Source organism: Vigna unguiculata, chromosome 4 (genome assembly GCF_037176805.1).
Source record: "Vigna unguiculata cultivar grain cowpea cultivar isolate G323 ecotype 2 chromosome 4, ASM3717680v1, whole genome shotgun sequence".
NCBI classification, from domain to species: Eukaryota; Viridiplantae; Streptophyta; class Magnoliopsida; order Fabales; family Fabaceae; genus Vigna; species Vigna unguiculata.
In genome coordinates this window covers 17,833,672-17,851,202 of record NC_140795.1, presented here as the reverse complement: position 1 = coordinate 17,851,202, position 17,531 = coordinate 17,833,672, and the positions used below count along the sequence as shown (strand labels likewise).

The 17,531-nt window shown below is 36.9% G+C and overlaps 1 protein-coding gene across 1 annotated transcript; it reads right to left on the bottom strand.

Annotated features, from left to right (window-relative positions):
* Positions 1–12,252: 12,252 nt before the first annotated feature.
* LOC114172393 (uncharacterized) lies at positions 12,253–14,064 on the bottom strand. Its single transcript, XM_085671908.1, has 3 exons — positions 13,336–14,064; positions 12,927–13,176; positions 12,253–12,617 (listed from the first exon to the last, which is right to left on the bottom strand). Exons 1-3 carry the CDS (start codon positions 14,062–14,064, stop codon positions 12,253–12,255), a joined length of 1,344 nt encoding a protein of 447 aa, XP_085528034.1.
* Between the last annotated feature and the right edge of the window lie 3,467 nt (positions 14,065–17,531).

Below are 17,531 nucleotides of genomic sequence, written 5' to 3'. Positions count from 1 at the left end.
GTGCTACCATTTGGGTTCCAATTTGTGTGAGTTATAGCGTGTGTAGTGGATGGATAGTGTAGTACTTTTCACGATTGGTTCTAGGATTGTTTTCTTTTGGAAGTGGTTAGTTCGGAGTTTTCTTACGTTCATGGATCAGGTGAAGGGCTTTGAGTAAAGACAAGTGGGTGCTATCAAAGGATAGAAGGGTTCTTCATTTTATGGTTTTGACTTTTCTTTACGTTCCTAAAACTCATTTGTTTGAGGGTGTAGTGCATGCGTTTCTGTGGTGTTTTATTATTGGAGGTTGCGTTTCTTTTTCTTGATGCATGGGGTGGTCCATGAATAGTTTTCCTCGACTTAATATATTACGTGTGTTGGTACAACTTCCTTGGTTCTCATTAGTTTTTTATACAGAATTGATTAATTGACAAACAAAGTTTGATAAAGCTGAGGTGGCTTTATGTATCACATGTTTTCATTTTTTTAATTTTGATAAAATTTACCACGCTGGCTTCGAAGGAAAGAAACTCTAGTTTTGAAGAATTTTTCTTTCATACTTTTCTCCTTTCTCACACTCTCCTTTCTGTATCTTTGTCATGCGTTCCCCTTCCTTTTTTCGTGCACCACTACATGTTAGTTCCATTACTCTTGCTTTGTTTTCAAATTTTTGGGTTTACTATTTTTCTTTTTGCACCCTCCAAATTCACAACACACGTCTCTATTGTTTACTACAAGCGCTAGGCAACCCTACTCTTTGCACCCTATAGAAAATGTGCAGCAGAATGGTTAGTGTTTGGACAAAAACCAAGAGAGGCTGAATTGGACACAAGTATTTATACTGGTTCAGCTCAAAAGATCCTATGTCCAGTTGTTAATCACTTTATACAGAGAGATTAACTCAATCACTAATAATAACAGATTACAATCAGATAATCAAGATAATAGGGAAAAGAAAACACCTATCTTGAAGACACAAGAGATGAAAGTAACTTTCTTTGAATCACACAGAGACCTTGACCTAGCTTTCCTAGCAACAACAACAACACTCAATCTCTTTGAAACCCTTTTAGGAAAAGTTATCGCTCTACTCACACTAGGCTTTTGAAAGCACTATTAAGAACACCTAGAGAACTTCTTTGCAAACACAACACTAAGACTTTGGCTCTCAAAAAGGTAATTTCGAAGTAGAATTGCAGTTCTTTAAATAGTGATTTCAAAAAATTAGGTTAAAAACTGAACAAACATGTTCTAACTACAAAGGATAATCGATTATCACTTATGATATTTGATTATTCCAGTAGGTTTTATGAAAACAAAATTTGAACATAATCGATTATCACTACGGATTTTCCAAAAATGAGGGAACCCAAAGAGATGAAGTTTATGTTTCTGATTCTAAGTTAATTAAAAATACTTTACAAAAGCAATTAACTTATTTTACAATCTCCCCCTTTTTATGATGATTCCTATAGTTGAGAGTCTTACAAAGAGAATGGTTAAAATAAGTTAATGTTTTCTTTAAACTTTTCTCCCCTTTTTTTATCATTAGAGAAAAGGCTAAAACTCCCATTATATCAGATAATCATCATACCACAAGAAGAAAAAGATGTGCTTAATCATTCATAATTATATTTAAAAGGGAAAGTACAAATAGTGGTAAATCATAAAATAAGAAATAGAAATCCTCCCCCTAAAATTTTGCACTCATGTCATCATCTTCTTTTGCATGAGTGAATATTTTCTAGATTTGAAATTCTAGTATCTATCCCCCTAATTAGTCCAAAAACTTCTTCGTGACGCGAGTTAGAAAGAAGAAATAATTCTTCTAGCCTTTTATTCATGCTCAATATGTTGTCTTCTAAGAAAAAATGATCCAGCACCACCAGAAGATCCAACATTTTGTGAAGTAGAGGCTATAAGATCAGAAGGAGGAGTTCTTCATTTTCAGCTTCATAATTTGGCTTATCATCTTTATGGACATATACATCACCAAGAGGAATAAGTTTTAACTACTTGAGAGAGTTGTCAGCAATTTCATGTGCACGAATTGTACTTTTACAAAGCTCCCCAATTGTGTCGACTCCTTTGTATTCATAAATCCTTAAGATTAGGAGAGAATATGGTAGAGGATATTGTGGATACCTTTTGGCTTTTAGCATAGTATCAAGGATTAAGCTTGACCATTTGATGGGCACACGATTTAAAATCCCATACATTATAAGAAGATCAATGATGAGTCATTATTTTCCCTTATCCCATTCCCCTTTTTGTACCCATCTTGATGCTTGTTTAGTGCTTAATTGTCTCTTGCTAGAGCATTTTCCTCAATTGGGCTTCAATGGGCCATTATTTCGAATTTTGAGTAATTTGACATTAATTGGTCTATTTTTTGTTACCAATTATTTTTAGGTATTTTGTGGAGCAAATTTTTGAGCTTGGACAATAATCTTAAGATGAAGAGAGAGTTTCCATATCATTGCCATGTGAGCACCATGCCAATCAGCTTGTCCACGTCACTTGTCCACCATTTTGAACCTATAGTGGCATTGTTGTAATTCTGAGTGGTAGATTGGCGATTTGTAATTATAAGTTCCTATGGTAATGTGACCACATTTTTGGAGGGTTTCCTTAAAGTGACAATCCCTCTCTTTTTCTCCCTCATTCTCAATTTTTACTTTTTTGAGAGAACACCCATTTGGGGGTTTTCGTTTTCACGCATTTTCCACACGTTTTGGAGTGTTTTTGAGCATTTTGCACACTATTTCAGTCTGTTTTCTTCATATTGGTGATGTATTTTTCTTTACCTTTGCTTTGTAATTCAAGACTACTTGAAGGACATACAATTAAGCTTTGAGGTTCTATTTTGTATTTGTGTTTTGCCTCTTAATTACAGATTGGGTAATGTGTTCTTGGTTGATTTCGTTCATGCTTAATGAATTAGGTTGGCTGCCATAGATGAATAGACGTTTGTATTTCTTAATTGCGTATTGAAACACGCTTTCAATCCTCGCTTAGTAGGTTTGAACGAGTGGATTGGGTATGACTAGAACCCTAATTACGTGACCCATTATGAGTGAAATTGCATTCAAATTCAAGGAAGTCAATACTGTTTTTAATATGCTTTATTAACATTTACAAAACTATTTAATTTATTATCATAATTCTGGAATCTGCCACCCCCCTTTGTGTTGAATTGCATCTGAAAATATCTTTCAATGAAAGGTTTGGTCACCGAGAGACGACCTTGGTTGAACTATTGAGTACTACATTTACATGTTTTATTTGGTTGGATACGACCTTGATCAATCAGCCTCTAAGCATATGGCATGATTTGTTCCTCTAGGACACATAATCCAGACAATTAAATAGGGGATGAGTCTTTCATCCATTTTGAGACCCATTGCTGATAATTGTCTTCCAACATCCTGTGCAAGGTTGCATAAGAAGGATTAGTAAGTCAAAATTTGATTAAAGCCATTAATACCATTTAGGATAGACTCAACATCATCATTTATGGGAAATTTTGCCACATTTTCCCAAATATAATTATCAATGATGATGCTAACACCTTTGACCTTTGTGTAAACAACTTCATCTCTGATTTTGAGATTGTAGTAGAATACTCTCATAAGATCAAGATAGTATGATCCCTGTATTTCTACAAAATGCTTGATGCCTTGGAAATTGAAAAGAGAGGGAAATTCAAAACCTGCAGTTGTGAACCTGCGAGTACTAATGTAGTTGGGAGAGATGATGGCCTTAGGTTTCCAGATTTGGATAAATTCATCTCTCATTTCTTCATCGAAAATCCAACCTTCAATGGAAGAAGTTCGTGGAGAAGGCTGAGTTGAACGTGGAGTAGTACGTCGACGAGTGGGAATTTTTCTGCGGGATGATTTTGCCATTGTGAATAACACAGAAATTTGAGAGTGAGAGAGAGAGCTGTGCGAAACTTTAGGGTTCAAAAGGGGGCAAATTGAGAGATGTCGATTTTTCTGGGTGAATAGTTGAAATTGGCGGCGAGAATTTATAGGAAGATGTTTGCCAACGAATATATTGAAGAAATCTAGGCAAATCTAGCCGTTACAACGACTAGTTTTTGAAATTTTTTTGCCCAACGTTGCGCGATAATTGATTATCCTTGGTGATAATCGATTATTATTTCAAGGTTTGAATCCTAAAAAGAATTGGATGAGCAGATAATTGATTATTGTAAGTTATAATCAGTCATTACAAAACAGATTTTAGTAATTTGGATAGGGGTCTTGATAATCGATTATTCTCTCTGATAATCGATTATCCTTAAGAATTTGAACTTTATTCAGAGAATGGATAATCGATTATCCTTAATGATATTCGATTATTGAGCGATGCTTTACCAAAATTTGGAAAACTTTAAGTTGTTGCACTTTCAAGATATTTCTAGTATTTCCAAATCTCTCCTAAGTTCATAAAATCCATCTTCAGCTAAAGGTTTTGTAAAAATTTCAACTAATTGATGCTTGGTGTTTACATATTCTATAACACAATTTCCTTTACTTATGTGATCCCTTAAAAAATGATGTCTAATTTCTATGTGCTTTGTTCTATAGTCCATTATGGGATTTTTGGTTAAGTTTATGGCACTTGTATTATCACACTTTAGAGGTATGTGATTTTGATAAATATTATAATCCTCTAATTGTTGTTTCATCCATAGGATCTGAGCACAACAATTGCCAACAACAATGTATTCAGCCTTAGTAGTTGAGAAAGCCACATATGTTGAGTCTAGAAGCTTTGGAGTTAGATATTCGATCGTCAGACCCTTCTGTAACTCATGAGGAAGACTGTTTTCTTTCTTCGTTTCTGAACAAAAAAACCTACAGTCATCAAACTTCCTTTTAAGCAAACTAAAGGAAATGTCTCCACCAAATCCAAACGTCCTGACCATTTAGATTAAAATGCTCCAGAATATCAGTCTATACACATAGATAAGACATACACTAATTCCTTTTGCCACCATCTCTTCATATTCCCATTAATATTTTATTTGGAATTTAATGATATTAATTTAAACCAAAAAATTACATTTGTGATACAATTTAAATTATCTAGTAATAAGTTCAATCAACAATTAAAATCTTAATGACATTATATATCAAATTTAATAATAATGACATTAAATTAAAATTTAGCAGTAACTAATAAACTTGTAAACCAATAACATTACAAATATAACCAAAATTAAATATAATATATCAAACTAATTAATTTTACGTTATTATATCAAAATTATATTTACTTAATAAATGTAATAATTACATATACTCAAATTACCAAATCAATCCTTTAAAATCATTTAAATCGAAATAATTGATTTATATACATAACATTAAATAACAATATATATTAAAAAAAATAAAAATACATATTACAGATATAATTAAATCCTACCTTATCACCAATTCATCATGAAATATACTAAAAAAACATAACATAAAATAATAATTAATTCAACCTAATTATATCAATAATATATCTCTTAAATCAATCTAATCGGTACATATAATTAAATTAACTATTGAAGTCTTGAAAATATTTTTTTTCTAATAATTTATTTATACATAAAAATATAAAAATCTTTTTTTTTCAAAATAACCAAATTTTAAAAACAAAAAACACGAGCCGTGCATATGCACGGGTCTCCTACTAGTTAGATCTTAAAACTAAACAAAAAAAAAGAAAAAACTAAAAAAAAGTGAAAATTCAATTTGTGAACTACGTTACCTCGAAATATGTTGTGCAATGTGTTACTTGAGTAATGTTATTAATTTATAGAGGTATTAAATTAATATTAAATATTTAATTTTAAAAACTTAAATAAATGAGTTGAAATTTCAATAGATTATTTTTTTTTTCGATTTCATATTAATTGATTACAATATTCTTTTTTAGGAAATATGTTTAGGTTTAACTCAATCATACTAAATTAAAATCTCAGCAGTTGTTTTTTTATGTTAAAAATGAACTATTTCGAATATATAAGTAACTAAAATATTTTTATATTTAATGAATGATATTAAGAATCTCTTATCGTTAATCTTTCCGATGAGTCTCATCCAATTCTTAGTTTCCTATCACTTAGCATGAACCTCATGATGTGTTTATTTCTCCCACAATTTCTAATTCATTCAATATGTTAATTCTTCCACTATTTATAATCCATCCACTCAATTAATTCCTCTGGTCCCTGGTGTTTCTTCATCTTATAAACCTACTCATCTATTGCAAACACATTCAAAGTCAAGTATTGTCAAACCACGTCGTTTTCCTACCTTCTCATTATTGCAGAACCAAACATTATCTAACAAGCTTTAATTTCTCCTCATTGATGCCAAGCAATGCAACATGGATATGATGCTTTAATGGCTAATCATGCATGGCCCCTCATTATTCTTCCTCTTGCGTGGACTACAATAGGTTGTAAGTGGGTCTTTCGTATTAAAGAAAATATGAATGACACAACTAATAAGTACAAAGCTCATTTAGTGGCAAATGGGTTTCATCAGAAATTTGGGTGTGATTATCTTGAGACCTTTTCTCCAATTGTCAAGTCGGTTAATATTTGGTTTTTCTCACCTTAGTTCTTACTAACAACTTGTCCATTCAACAGATTGATGTAAACAATGTTTTCATAAATGGAATTCTCCATGAAGATGTATACATGGCTTAACCTCCTGGCTTTGAATATGTAGATTGTACTATGGTTTATAAACTTCACAGGTTTATATATGGATTAAAACATGCCTCATGAGCATGGTATGAAAGACTCACTTCTACTTTGATTGGTTTTGGGTTTGTTCACAACAAATGTGATCCATCCGATATTGATGACAAAAGATCCAGTTTTGGTGCTTGTATATTCTTTGGCAATAATCTTGTTTCTTGGTGGTCTAAAAAACAAACTTTGGTTGCATGGTCAAGACAAAAAGTCAAAATATTGTAGTCTTATTGTCACTGGTCAAAAATCTTGTGGTTGTAGTCTCTTCTTAAAGAGCTAAACATGAATTATGCTACACTTATCCTCTATTGTGGTAATCAAAGCACTACTATTTTAAGTCAAACCTTGTTTTACACTCCCAGACCAAACATCTTCTATGTGCGGGAAAAATTCCTTGACCGATCATTAAATATCACTCACATTCCTACAAGTGATCAAGTAACAGATATTTTCACTAAACCCTTTTCTCAAATCTGGTTGTGTCACTTGTGTTACAAACTCAATGTTCTTGATTATTTTCATGAACCTTGAGTTGAGGGGGACTTTGAACGTGTCTAGTGACAATATATATTTCTGTTTTGATATTTTATTATGTTTTGCATTCTATTATTTTGTTACGTAAACTCTGCTATTTCTCTTATGTATTTTCTCTCTCTTCCTTCTTTATATATATATATATATATAATATTATGTACTCGTATATATGTAATAATGAAAAATAATAATATTTTCACCTCCTCAATTCTATGTTTTCTTTCTTTGTACAATTTATTTCCCCTTTACATTGAAGATCATATTTCATGAATTGTAAACCAAAATTTCTTTTCCATTTTGCCTCTTTATCTATGCTATTTTGATTCTTATTAAGAGAGAATTAACTTAGAAGTATCCTACATTCATTTTTGATACATAAATATTTTTCTACTTGAATTGAAGTTGCTCTCATGACATCAATGTTGAATTAAGCTCATTATGTTATCGGTTAATTTACGGATTCCTTAAACATATAATATATTCAATAAGAAGAATAAAAATGAATAAACATAAACAAGACTAAGATTGAAATAATATATTATATAATTAATCTTAAATAAAAATAATGCTAAATAATAGACTAAAACTATTTCCATCAAGTTAAAATTAGACTAAAATTAAGTTAAGATTGAGTGCCAACGTGACTCAAATTTTCGAGTTTAATTACACATGAGAATTTTGTGTGAGTTTAGTTTTGTTGGCAAAAATACATCAATTAAGAACATTATCATCCTTACCTTACTAACACAGAAATAAGATAAAAATAAGGATACACACAAATATAACAAGGAAACCCCAAAATCAGAGAAAAACCACAACTGTTCTCTAATGACAACTAAAGAATAACACTATATGAAAATTTATACAACACATAGACTACCTTCCCATCCCTTTGTCCCTTTGTCCCCAAGTACACTCACACTCTTCAAAGCAAGAATTTAACCAAACCTCACAACACTCTACTACAAGAGTATAAGAAAAGTAAAATACAAGCTTAAAGTCTCTTTGACTGGAACAAGGAACATCATAGACTTAGAACCCATTATATAGTCACTAACGCCCACTCCCCAACTTATACTAGTCAATATAGAACTTTTTAAGACGTATTTGCCCAACATTCTCCATCCTGATTAAAATAAATACATCTTCGTTGCCGATACCAACAATCATACTCCACCATAAAGAGCATACTTACTTGGAATTAAACTATCCAAAGAATTTTCACTTGTAATTATACCATCCAAAGAATTTTCACTTGGAATTAAACCATCCCTGACCAACCAGGAGCTGCCATGTCATGTCCTTCTTCCTCAAGGACATATGTAACATGTAACATCCCATCTGGATATTAGGATTTTAAATTAAATAAAATAGAAATAATACGTCAGCGTCATTTATTAAATCTCATTTCCCAAAACGCGGGAAAATTTAAAAACTTCATTACATAGTCAAATAAACTAAATCCAAATCATAAACTTGATTAAATCATAAGTATCGCAAAGTGTTTACAAAATTATTCCAAATCATAAAACAATAAAACTCTTAGAAAACTCTTTATCCCAGTCTAGCCCCGCTCCGGTTCTATGCCTCACCAGATCCACCTGCAACATAATCTACTCCCGTGTACCGCGTATACGATCATTGCCAAACAGAAGCAGATAGGGTGAGCTAATGAAATAAACATATATATATCTATGGCACAAATATACAATCATACAATCACACCAAAGGAAATCCATCCTTTGATATTCCATCACATGGCCACCACCATGTTAATCGTGTTCTACGTCTTCTAATGAGTACCCCAAGGTGTCTTGGTGCCATACCTATCGGTCACAACCGATAGAACACGTGCGGGAAACCATTGCTAGGGATCATACACCGTAACGCCAGGTGGAGTTCCCAAATACGAACATAGTTCGTAACGTCCCAAGACTACCAACTCGTCAGCTAACTACTGTGGAGGGCAATCTATCTAGACCCATCCGTATTGGCCACAACCAGCACACCCACACCAGCAACACTCGCCAACCCAAGCTCAACTCAAGGGTACTTCGTGTTCATCCGCCATTCCGAGCTCAACTCGAGGGATGTCATTCCGAGCTCAACTCGAGGAATGTCACGTGCTTAACCCCTACCCGAGAAGGGATACGTTCTGAGCTCAACTCAAGGAACACCAGCAAGCCGACCTTTAAAATATCCTAGAAGCCTTATAGATCACGCACATCATAACAAGTATAACACCAATCTGCTACAGCAAAATCGCCTGGTGGGGGACACGTACCGCCAAGCGTTGCCACTTCCAGATCGCCTGGCAGGGGACACGTACCGCCAAGCGCCTTAATCTTCACTACCACTGCAACTATCGCCTGGCAGGACTTCCTATGCCGCCAGGCGCCGCGTGCCTTAGTATTTACTAAACTACAGACTTCGCCTGGCGCACCTCTCCTTACCGCCTGGCGCCACCGTGATCTTGAACCCCTTGTTTCTACGTTGTCGCTTGGCGGGTCGATCACCACCGTTAGGCGCTACACCAGTACTTGCACAATACTGGTTTTAGTTTAGGTTCAAGCACACTTCACACAGGTTGCTCTCATTTGCTCTCATTCTAGAGTACCCCTAATGAAAGGCATTGCCATCTATAATGTTCCAGGCCTTATAGCACCTCACATGTGCATTCATCCCGTAGTCATATAGACAATCCCAAGCGTGCTCAAACAAAATATAAGCAGGAGCATTCTAACAATTTTAAGCACATGATCTTATGCACCAATGCAATTTAATATTGACACCCATGCCTTCACCAAACCAATTCTCTACATGTGACTAACCCAAAGGAACATTCAAATTGATAGAGACATACCACATAATCCAATCGTGCTTCATTAGAAGTTACTAGAACTTATCAAGAGGTTATTCATGCATTTTAACGACTCCAAAATCAGCAATATTGAGTAACGTATATCTCTAGCAATTGACCTTGAAATCCAATCTCCACCGTTCAAAGTGAAGAACCACATGTTATGGACCACCTGTCAAAATTTCACCTAAATCGGACGGTTAACGAACTAGGTTATGCAGTTTTACAAAAACTGCGCGAACTAGAAGAACATAGTGGCGCCTAGCGCCCAGAAGTGAGGATGTGGCGCCTAGCGGGACTTAAATACCGCCCGGCAGTTTCTGTGCGCGAAAAGTACGAAAAACAACGTTTTTCGTGAACAAAACACCACGTGCATCGCCTGGTATGGCGTCTGGCGGCTAAAGGGGTGCCGCCAGGCGGTTCCTGCACCTGCGAACCTTACCCCCTTCACAACAACTCTAATTTCCCTCAATTTCTAAGTCCATAGGATATGAACCCAGTTATTGGGACTCCAGTTCATTCCTAACACTTCCCATTCACGTATTCATTCACATTTCCCCTTAGATTGCTACCACTATAGAAACTCCCAATTATGAAACCCTAAAATGTGAGTATGTCTCATTCCCCCAATTTTTATTCTTATCACGCCCCAAATTTCACAAGTTTTCAATTCGATTTGGTTAATTAATAATCTTATTACACTTCCTACTAGTCCAAATCTGCCCAAAATCCAGAAAAAAACATCAAAACCAAGCCTCATGGCTCGCGTCGCCTGGCGGTTCAATCAATACCGCCAGGCCCTTCATAAAAAAAAAAACCCAGAATTGGGTTGAATTCTGGCGGTCTCGTTCGTGCCGCTAGGCGGTTTCCCTTCGCAACCCAGAAATGCAGTTGAAATGGTATGAGTCGCCTGGCGAAAATTCATCACCCACCAGGCGGTTTCTGGAAAAATTCTAGAAACACGATTCTCAAGCAATGCAAGGGATAAATCATACATAATGAGTTATAAATCATGCAATTATTCATAGAACTACAATTAAACGCAGTATAACTCCCCTAACCTGATTCCCTTGGCTTAAATTTTGGAATTGTTGTGAATTCTCTCTTGATCCTCAATGATCTCCCTTTGGCTTTCTCTCCCAATTCAGCTTCAAAGCTTCACTCCAACCTTACTACTCTCAAAATTCGTGTTTTGTTTTCTGAGTACACTCACAACTTGCCAAAACCCTTCTTCTTACCTCACATTGGCCTTTTAAAGGTGCCTTAAAGCTAGATAACAACCAAAAACGAATTTAAGGTTTAATGGCAATGTTTATTATCATTCATTGATTCTTTATGGTCCGTTTTTCAGCCTCCCTTGGCTGCCCATGCATCTAGGGTTTCCCTTAACCCTTCAAATTCAAGCCAAAACCCAAAATAGCAAAAATAAAAATAAAGTTTAATTTGGGTTCTCCAAGGGTTCAACCCATAACCATACAAATACCAAATCAATGTTCAACCATTTAACCAATTCATGTTTTGTGATGACTAATATAATTAAATGATTATATCATTTCATATTCATGCTCAACATATATTTAAAAATGAAAACAAATAAGTAACACACAATTGGCATACATAGGACTTGAACTCAAGTCCTTTCACACAATTAAAGTACTCTAAACCACTTGAGCTAATACTTTTCCATATCATAGCAATCCGCATTAAATGCCTTAAAAGCTCATACTACCCGCATTTATTAAATAATTATTTAATTAATTATTTAAATTTCTCGGGTCTTACATAGCAAAACCAACATTCTTCACAACACCACCACCATGGGAATAACACCGGACCCTGCCCTAGCAGCCTTTGCTAGAGAACCAGCCTTCACTGCACTGTCATAACACCAAGATGCAACAATCGCCAACACGTACCACTGTCCCACAAAACTCCTGAATCCCGACCGCAGATCAATCTTCGAGAACACTGATGACCCATGTAGTTGATCCATCAAGTCATCTATCCTCGGAAGGGAGTACTTATTCTTGATCGTCATTTTGTTCAACTGCCAGTAGTCCACACACATACGTGAACTTCCGTCTTTCTTCTTCACCAACAACACTGGTGCTCCCTAAGGCGAAGTGTTGGGTCGGATAAACTGCTTCACCATCAGTTCCTCTATCTGTTTCTTAAGTTCAACCAACTCTGCTGGAGCCATGCGGTATGGAGTCATCGACACCGGACCCGTCCCCATTACTAGATCAATAGAGAACTCCACCTCTCTGTGAGGAGGTAGCCCCGACACTTCCTCTAGGAATACATCCCCGAACTCCTGCACTACTGGTTTGGCAGACTCCATCTTTCCTCTTTCCACCTCTAGATGCGTGAAGATCACAAAGCATTGTGCACCACCTCGCAGTTCCTTCAGAACCCCTTGGGATGATAACAACTCAGACTCCTTCGAGTTTGGGAATAACAATCTCTTCTCTCGGCAATCTATAAGAATGTGATTGCCAGAGAGCCAATCCATCCCTAGGATTACCTCCAACTCCTGTAGAGGTAGGCAGATTAGGTTCACTTTGTACCTGCGTCCCTCTACCTCCACTGGACACCTCGCACACAAGGATGACGTCCTGACCAAACCCGACGCCGGGGTAGACACCGCAAGCTCACACTGTAGCTCGCACACCGGCAGACCCAACCGTTCCACACATGCATTTGACACAAAATAGTGTGTCACTCCAGAATCATATAGCATACAACAAGCTTTCCCAACTATCAAACAATGGCCTATAACAAGGTTACCTGAGCCTGCAGCCTCCGCTCCGGTCATGGCGTACACTCTGTCGGTCGCCTGAGGCCTGTTGCCTCTGTGCCTTTGCTGGTTCTGTGTAGGAACCTGTATTGGAGGTCGCATCACTGTTCTAGCAAGGGTGGGGCAGTCCCTTCCAAAGTGGCCCTCCTTGCCACAATTGTTGCACTTCTTGAAGCCTGCAAGCTGGGGGCAGACATTCCTCTTGTGCGGTCCCCCACACTGGTAGCACTGAATCCTGTTCTACTGGGAAAAAGACTCCCTAGACCCCTGAGACTGGAAATAGGGCCTAGTGTAGGGCTTCCTCCTCTACTCGTGCCTGTGCCTAGACCTAGATGGTCCTCCCACTCTCTGCTGGGATGAGTGTTGAGTTTCCACCTCTACCTTCATCTTCTACATGACCCTTGCCTTCTCCACCAAGGCGGCAAAATCCTTGATGGATAGCGGGGTCACCATCAAACGAAGGTCTCCATGGAGGCCGTTCTCGAACTTCTGGCATCGCCACTCTTCGTCTAGTGGCATGGTGTAGAAACGGCTGAGGTACTTGAACTTTTGTGCATACTCAGTCACCGACTTGCTTCCCTGGGTCAATTGTAAAAATTCTACCTCTTTAGCGTATTTGACGTTGTCAGGGAAGTACTCGGAGAGGAACTTCCTCCTGAAGACGTCCCAAGTAACTGGCTCCTGTCTCTCCTCCATAATAGACTTCATGCTGACCCACCAGTGCTCAGCCTCACCCTTGAGCATGTACACTGCAAACGCCAGTCTACTCTCCTTTGGGCACATCTTGGCATCAAATATCCTCTCCAGGTCTTTCAGCCACTGGTCTGCTGCGTCTGGACTGGTCTTGCCTCCAAGCTTCAATGAGTGGTGTTTCAGAAAGTCCTCCAAACTCCACTCCCTGGCCGTAGGTCGTGGCTCCGGGCCAAAAGTAGGGGCAACTACCCTGTTCTCCTCCAACTGCCGGAAGGCCTCTATATGTTGCCTGTGAGCATCTTCAGCAGCCGCCCTGACAGCCTCCATTTGATGCATCACCAGCTGCTGCTGTTCAAGCGCTGCCGCTTGTCGTTGCATTGATGCTTCATGTTGTAGCATCATTGCCGTACTTTGCTGCATCATAGTAGCTACCATTGCTTCAATCGCTCTGGCGATATCTGGCACATCGCCCTAGGAAGATTGCGGAGTTCTACGGGATGGTGCCATAGTTCACTGGCACACAGGAAAACACTTGATTAGACTTGATAAGACAGGAATTAGCGAAAACTACCCAGAACGACACAGAGAAAACTAAGTGGACACCCAAGTCCACAGACCTAAGGGTTGACCGCTCTGTTACCATAAATGTAACATCCCAAAAACTGAATAACCTCAATTGATAAAACATCACATACATGAATATTCAGAGGGTACGAGGTTTAGGGTAGAAAGTATACAATACGTCAAATATACCCGGATTACAAGAAAAGGTCCCCATGGCCCAACCAGAAATGTACTGAAAAGAACACAATTAAAGATAATAGGTCTTGTTCGGACAAGAAAACATAAATAATAAAATCCTCCAGTAATGGGCCCCACAGTGGGCCGAACACCTGTCCAATCCATTAAGCTGCAGCATTCTTATTACCATCACTACTGCCAGGGGTTCTCACATCTGCTCACATCAACAAGGTTGATGATCATTGCAAAGGAAGAAACCACACATAACACACAAGCAAGTGAAAGGGTAAGCTAGCGAAGAAGTCATTATATCAGGCACTCAACATACCATTCCACATTCAAACACACATAGCAGACACCCACATATGCAGTACCCATTCATATAAAACCCTAAGATTTAGCTATCCGGATACGTAACTGAGGCACCACCACATGGTAATGAAATTATGACCTAGCAATGAGGCGTCACCGCGAGGCCTTCACGAAATTATACCCTTACAGGAGGCACCACCACGTGACCTTCGTGGAATTACGCCCTGGCCCTTAGGCAACACCACGACCCCCCGTGGAATTACGTCCTTTTGTCGAGGCACTACCAGGGACTCCCCTTAAGAGGGTCCATGGAATTACGTCCAATCGATGAGACGCCACTAAGATCTCTCACTACAAGAGTCATGGAATTATGCCCTACCCATACTTTAAACATGTTCCACCCACCAATCAAGAATTTCCCATAACACAAATATCATGTACAATTAACAATTCATACAATTCATGCTTTCCAATTCATACCCAATCAAATAACATGCCATTTCCATTTCAAATGTACATATTAATCATGCTATCATACACAACCCTTCCAGTAAGGCATTTGAGTCAAATAAACAAGCCACATATCGGTGAACCACTCAATAACAACATCAAAACCTGCCCGCTGTCTCGCTCAAGCCAACAGGGCTCGCTGAGGCGAGAGGGACCCTCTCGCTCAAGCGAGTCCCATCTCGCCTAGGCGAGGGCACAACGAGGGAATAGGGAACCCTGCGAGGTCTCGCTCAGGCGAGTCCCTTCTCACCTAGGCGAGAGCACTCCTCGCTCAAAAAGAACGCGCGTCGCCTAGGCGACAAATCACGTAACATAAACCTGGGCGAGCCTCTGAGAATCTCGCCTAGGCGAGACTACCTCGCTTGGGCGAAAAAACCAGTACTCGCCACTGTTTTCTCATACAGCAGCCAAGACCACGAACCAAATCATGCTTTAACTCGATCCAAAACGGACACAACACCAACCAATCCATACAGACACGAAAAGATGTCCAAAACAGCGGAAAAACATAAATAACAGAAGGTCCTAGCTTCCCTTACCTGGAAAACAAGCTAGCGGGACACTCCGATACGAACACAGTGAACACGGCGGTCCTAAGGATGGCTAAAGAGGTGAAGCAGGAGCTGGGTTTAAGTTGGCTCGAAGAAGGTTCAGAGTAAACCCTAGCGGAGCGTTCTGTACGAGAGGCGCAAAGGTGTTGACTGATTCTTATGCAAGAGTGAAAAGTGTAGATTAGGGCAACTAGGAATGGTTTTTAACCTTTGGGCCAACCCTCAGGCCCAACAGACGCAAGGCAACCCTTAAAATGCTAGGGCAGGAAAAATTGGGCCTTACAACAACTTCAACAAATAAGAATGATTCTCCAACAATAAGGAATTAATTTTTTCTGATGTGGAATATGGATCTAAGCTGCAACCACAAAGCATACTAAGAAAAAATTCTACCAAACCATAGCCATGATACCACTTGTTGGGAAAAATGCATTATCAATTAAGAATATTACTGTATTTATCCATGAGAATCACTTTACTAATAGAGAAATAAGATAAAAAAAATATTATACACAAATATAACATGGAAACCTAAAATCGGAGAAAAAACACAACCATTGTCTAATGACAACTAGAGAATAACACTATGTGAAAATTTGTATAACACATAGACTACTCTCTTATGCCTTTTGATTCCAAGTACACACACACTCTCCAAAACAAGAATTTAACAAAACCTCACAACATTTTACTACAAGAGTATAAGAAAAGTCAAATACAAACTTAAAATGTCTTTAACTAAGACAAAGAACATCATGGACTTAAAGCCCATTGTATAACCACTAACACCCACTCCCTAATTTATATTAGGCGATGTGAGACTTCTCAAGACCAAGACATATTATTTTCATCGGTCTAACAAGTTCTATATACGAAATTTGTAAAATATAAGATAATAAAATTAAAAAAAAACATATTGTATTTGAAAAATTGAAATTGTAGCACAAAGACTTGTTAAATAAATGTGCATTGATAGTGATTTAATAATTTTTAAAGTTAAAAATTAAACAAAATTATAATATAAAATTAAAACAAAGATTTGGAACTAAGGTTATATATAATGAAAAATTAAACTATTAAAATTATGACAAAAATATTTAATAACCAAAATTACGGATTTTTTTATAATATACCAAACAAAATAAAATAACAAAAATTCTCATCCGTTAAGTTTACCTTTATCAAAGCCAGTGGATGCGATTAACTTTCCCATCGTGGGGAGATATGATTAAAGCTTCGATCACCATTATAATTCATATATTTTCCTTAATTTGCAATCGTTATTTCAGATTTTTTTTTCTCCCCTACAAGTTCCCTAAATTCAAATACCTTTTTATAAATAATTTTTCAATTCACAATTCAATTTAAGCACTTGTAAAGAGTGAATGGGATAAGTCACAACAAGTTGAGTCAGAAATAAGTTAACTCAATTCTTATTTTTTGATAAATTAAAAATTTTGTAACTTGATTTAACCCAACAATTAAATGGATTGACTTACTTAAAAAATATTTTTTAATTTATTTTATATATTTATTATATTATAATTAAAATAAATTTAATTTTTTAGATTAAATATATTTATAATTCTAAATTTAAATGTAAAATTAAAATTTCTCTATAGTTGGTGAGTTCGATTCGAATTTGCGATAAGTTGGATTGATTTAGGATTGTGAATACATTCTAACCTCTATTTACAACAACCTTTCAATAAATTTACATAATTACACAATTAATATTTTATGACAATAGTTAAATGAAAATCAATTCATAATTAATTTTCTATGATA

Bases quoted from the DNA above. Each gene is read 5' to 3' on its own strand.
- LOC114172393 (XM_085671908.1), bottom strand. From the start codon at position 14,064: ATGGTAGCTACTATGATGCAGCAAAGTACGGCAATGATGCTACAACAT. The intron at 13,177-13,335 runs GTCATGTAGAAG...TTTTCCCAGTAG, and splicing joins CCTTGGTGGAGAAGGCAAGG to AACAGGATTCAGTGCTACCA. The intron at 12,618-12,926 runs GTAACCTTGTTA...ACATTCTTATAG, and splicing joins AGCGGAGGCTGCAGGCTCAG to ATTGCCGAGAGAAGAGATTG.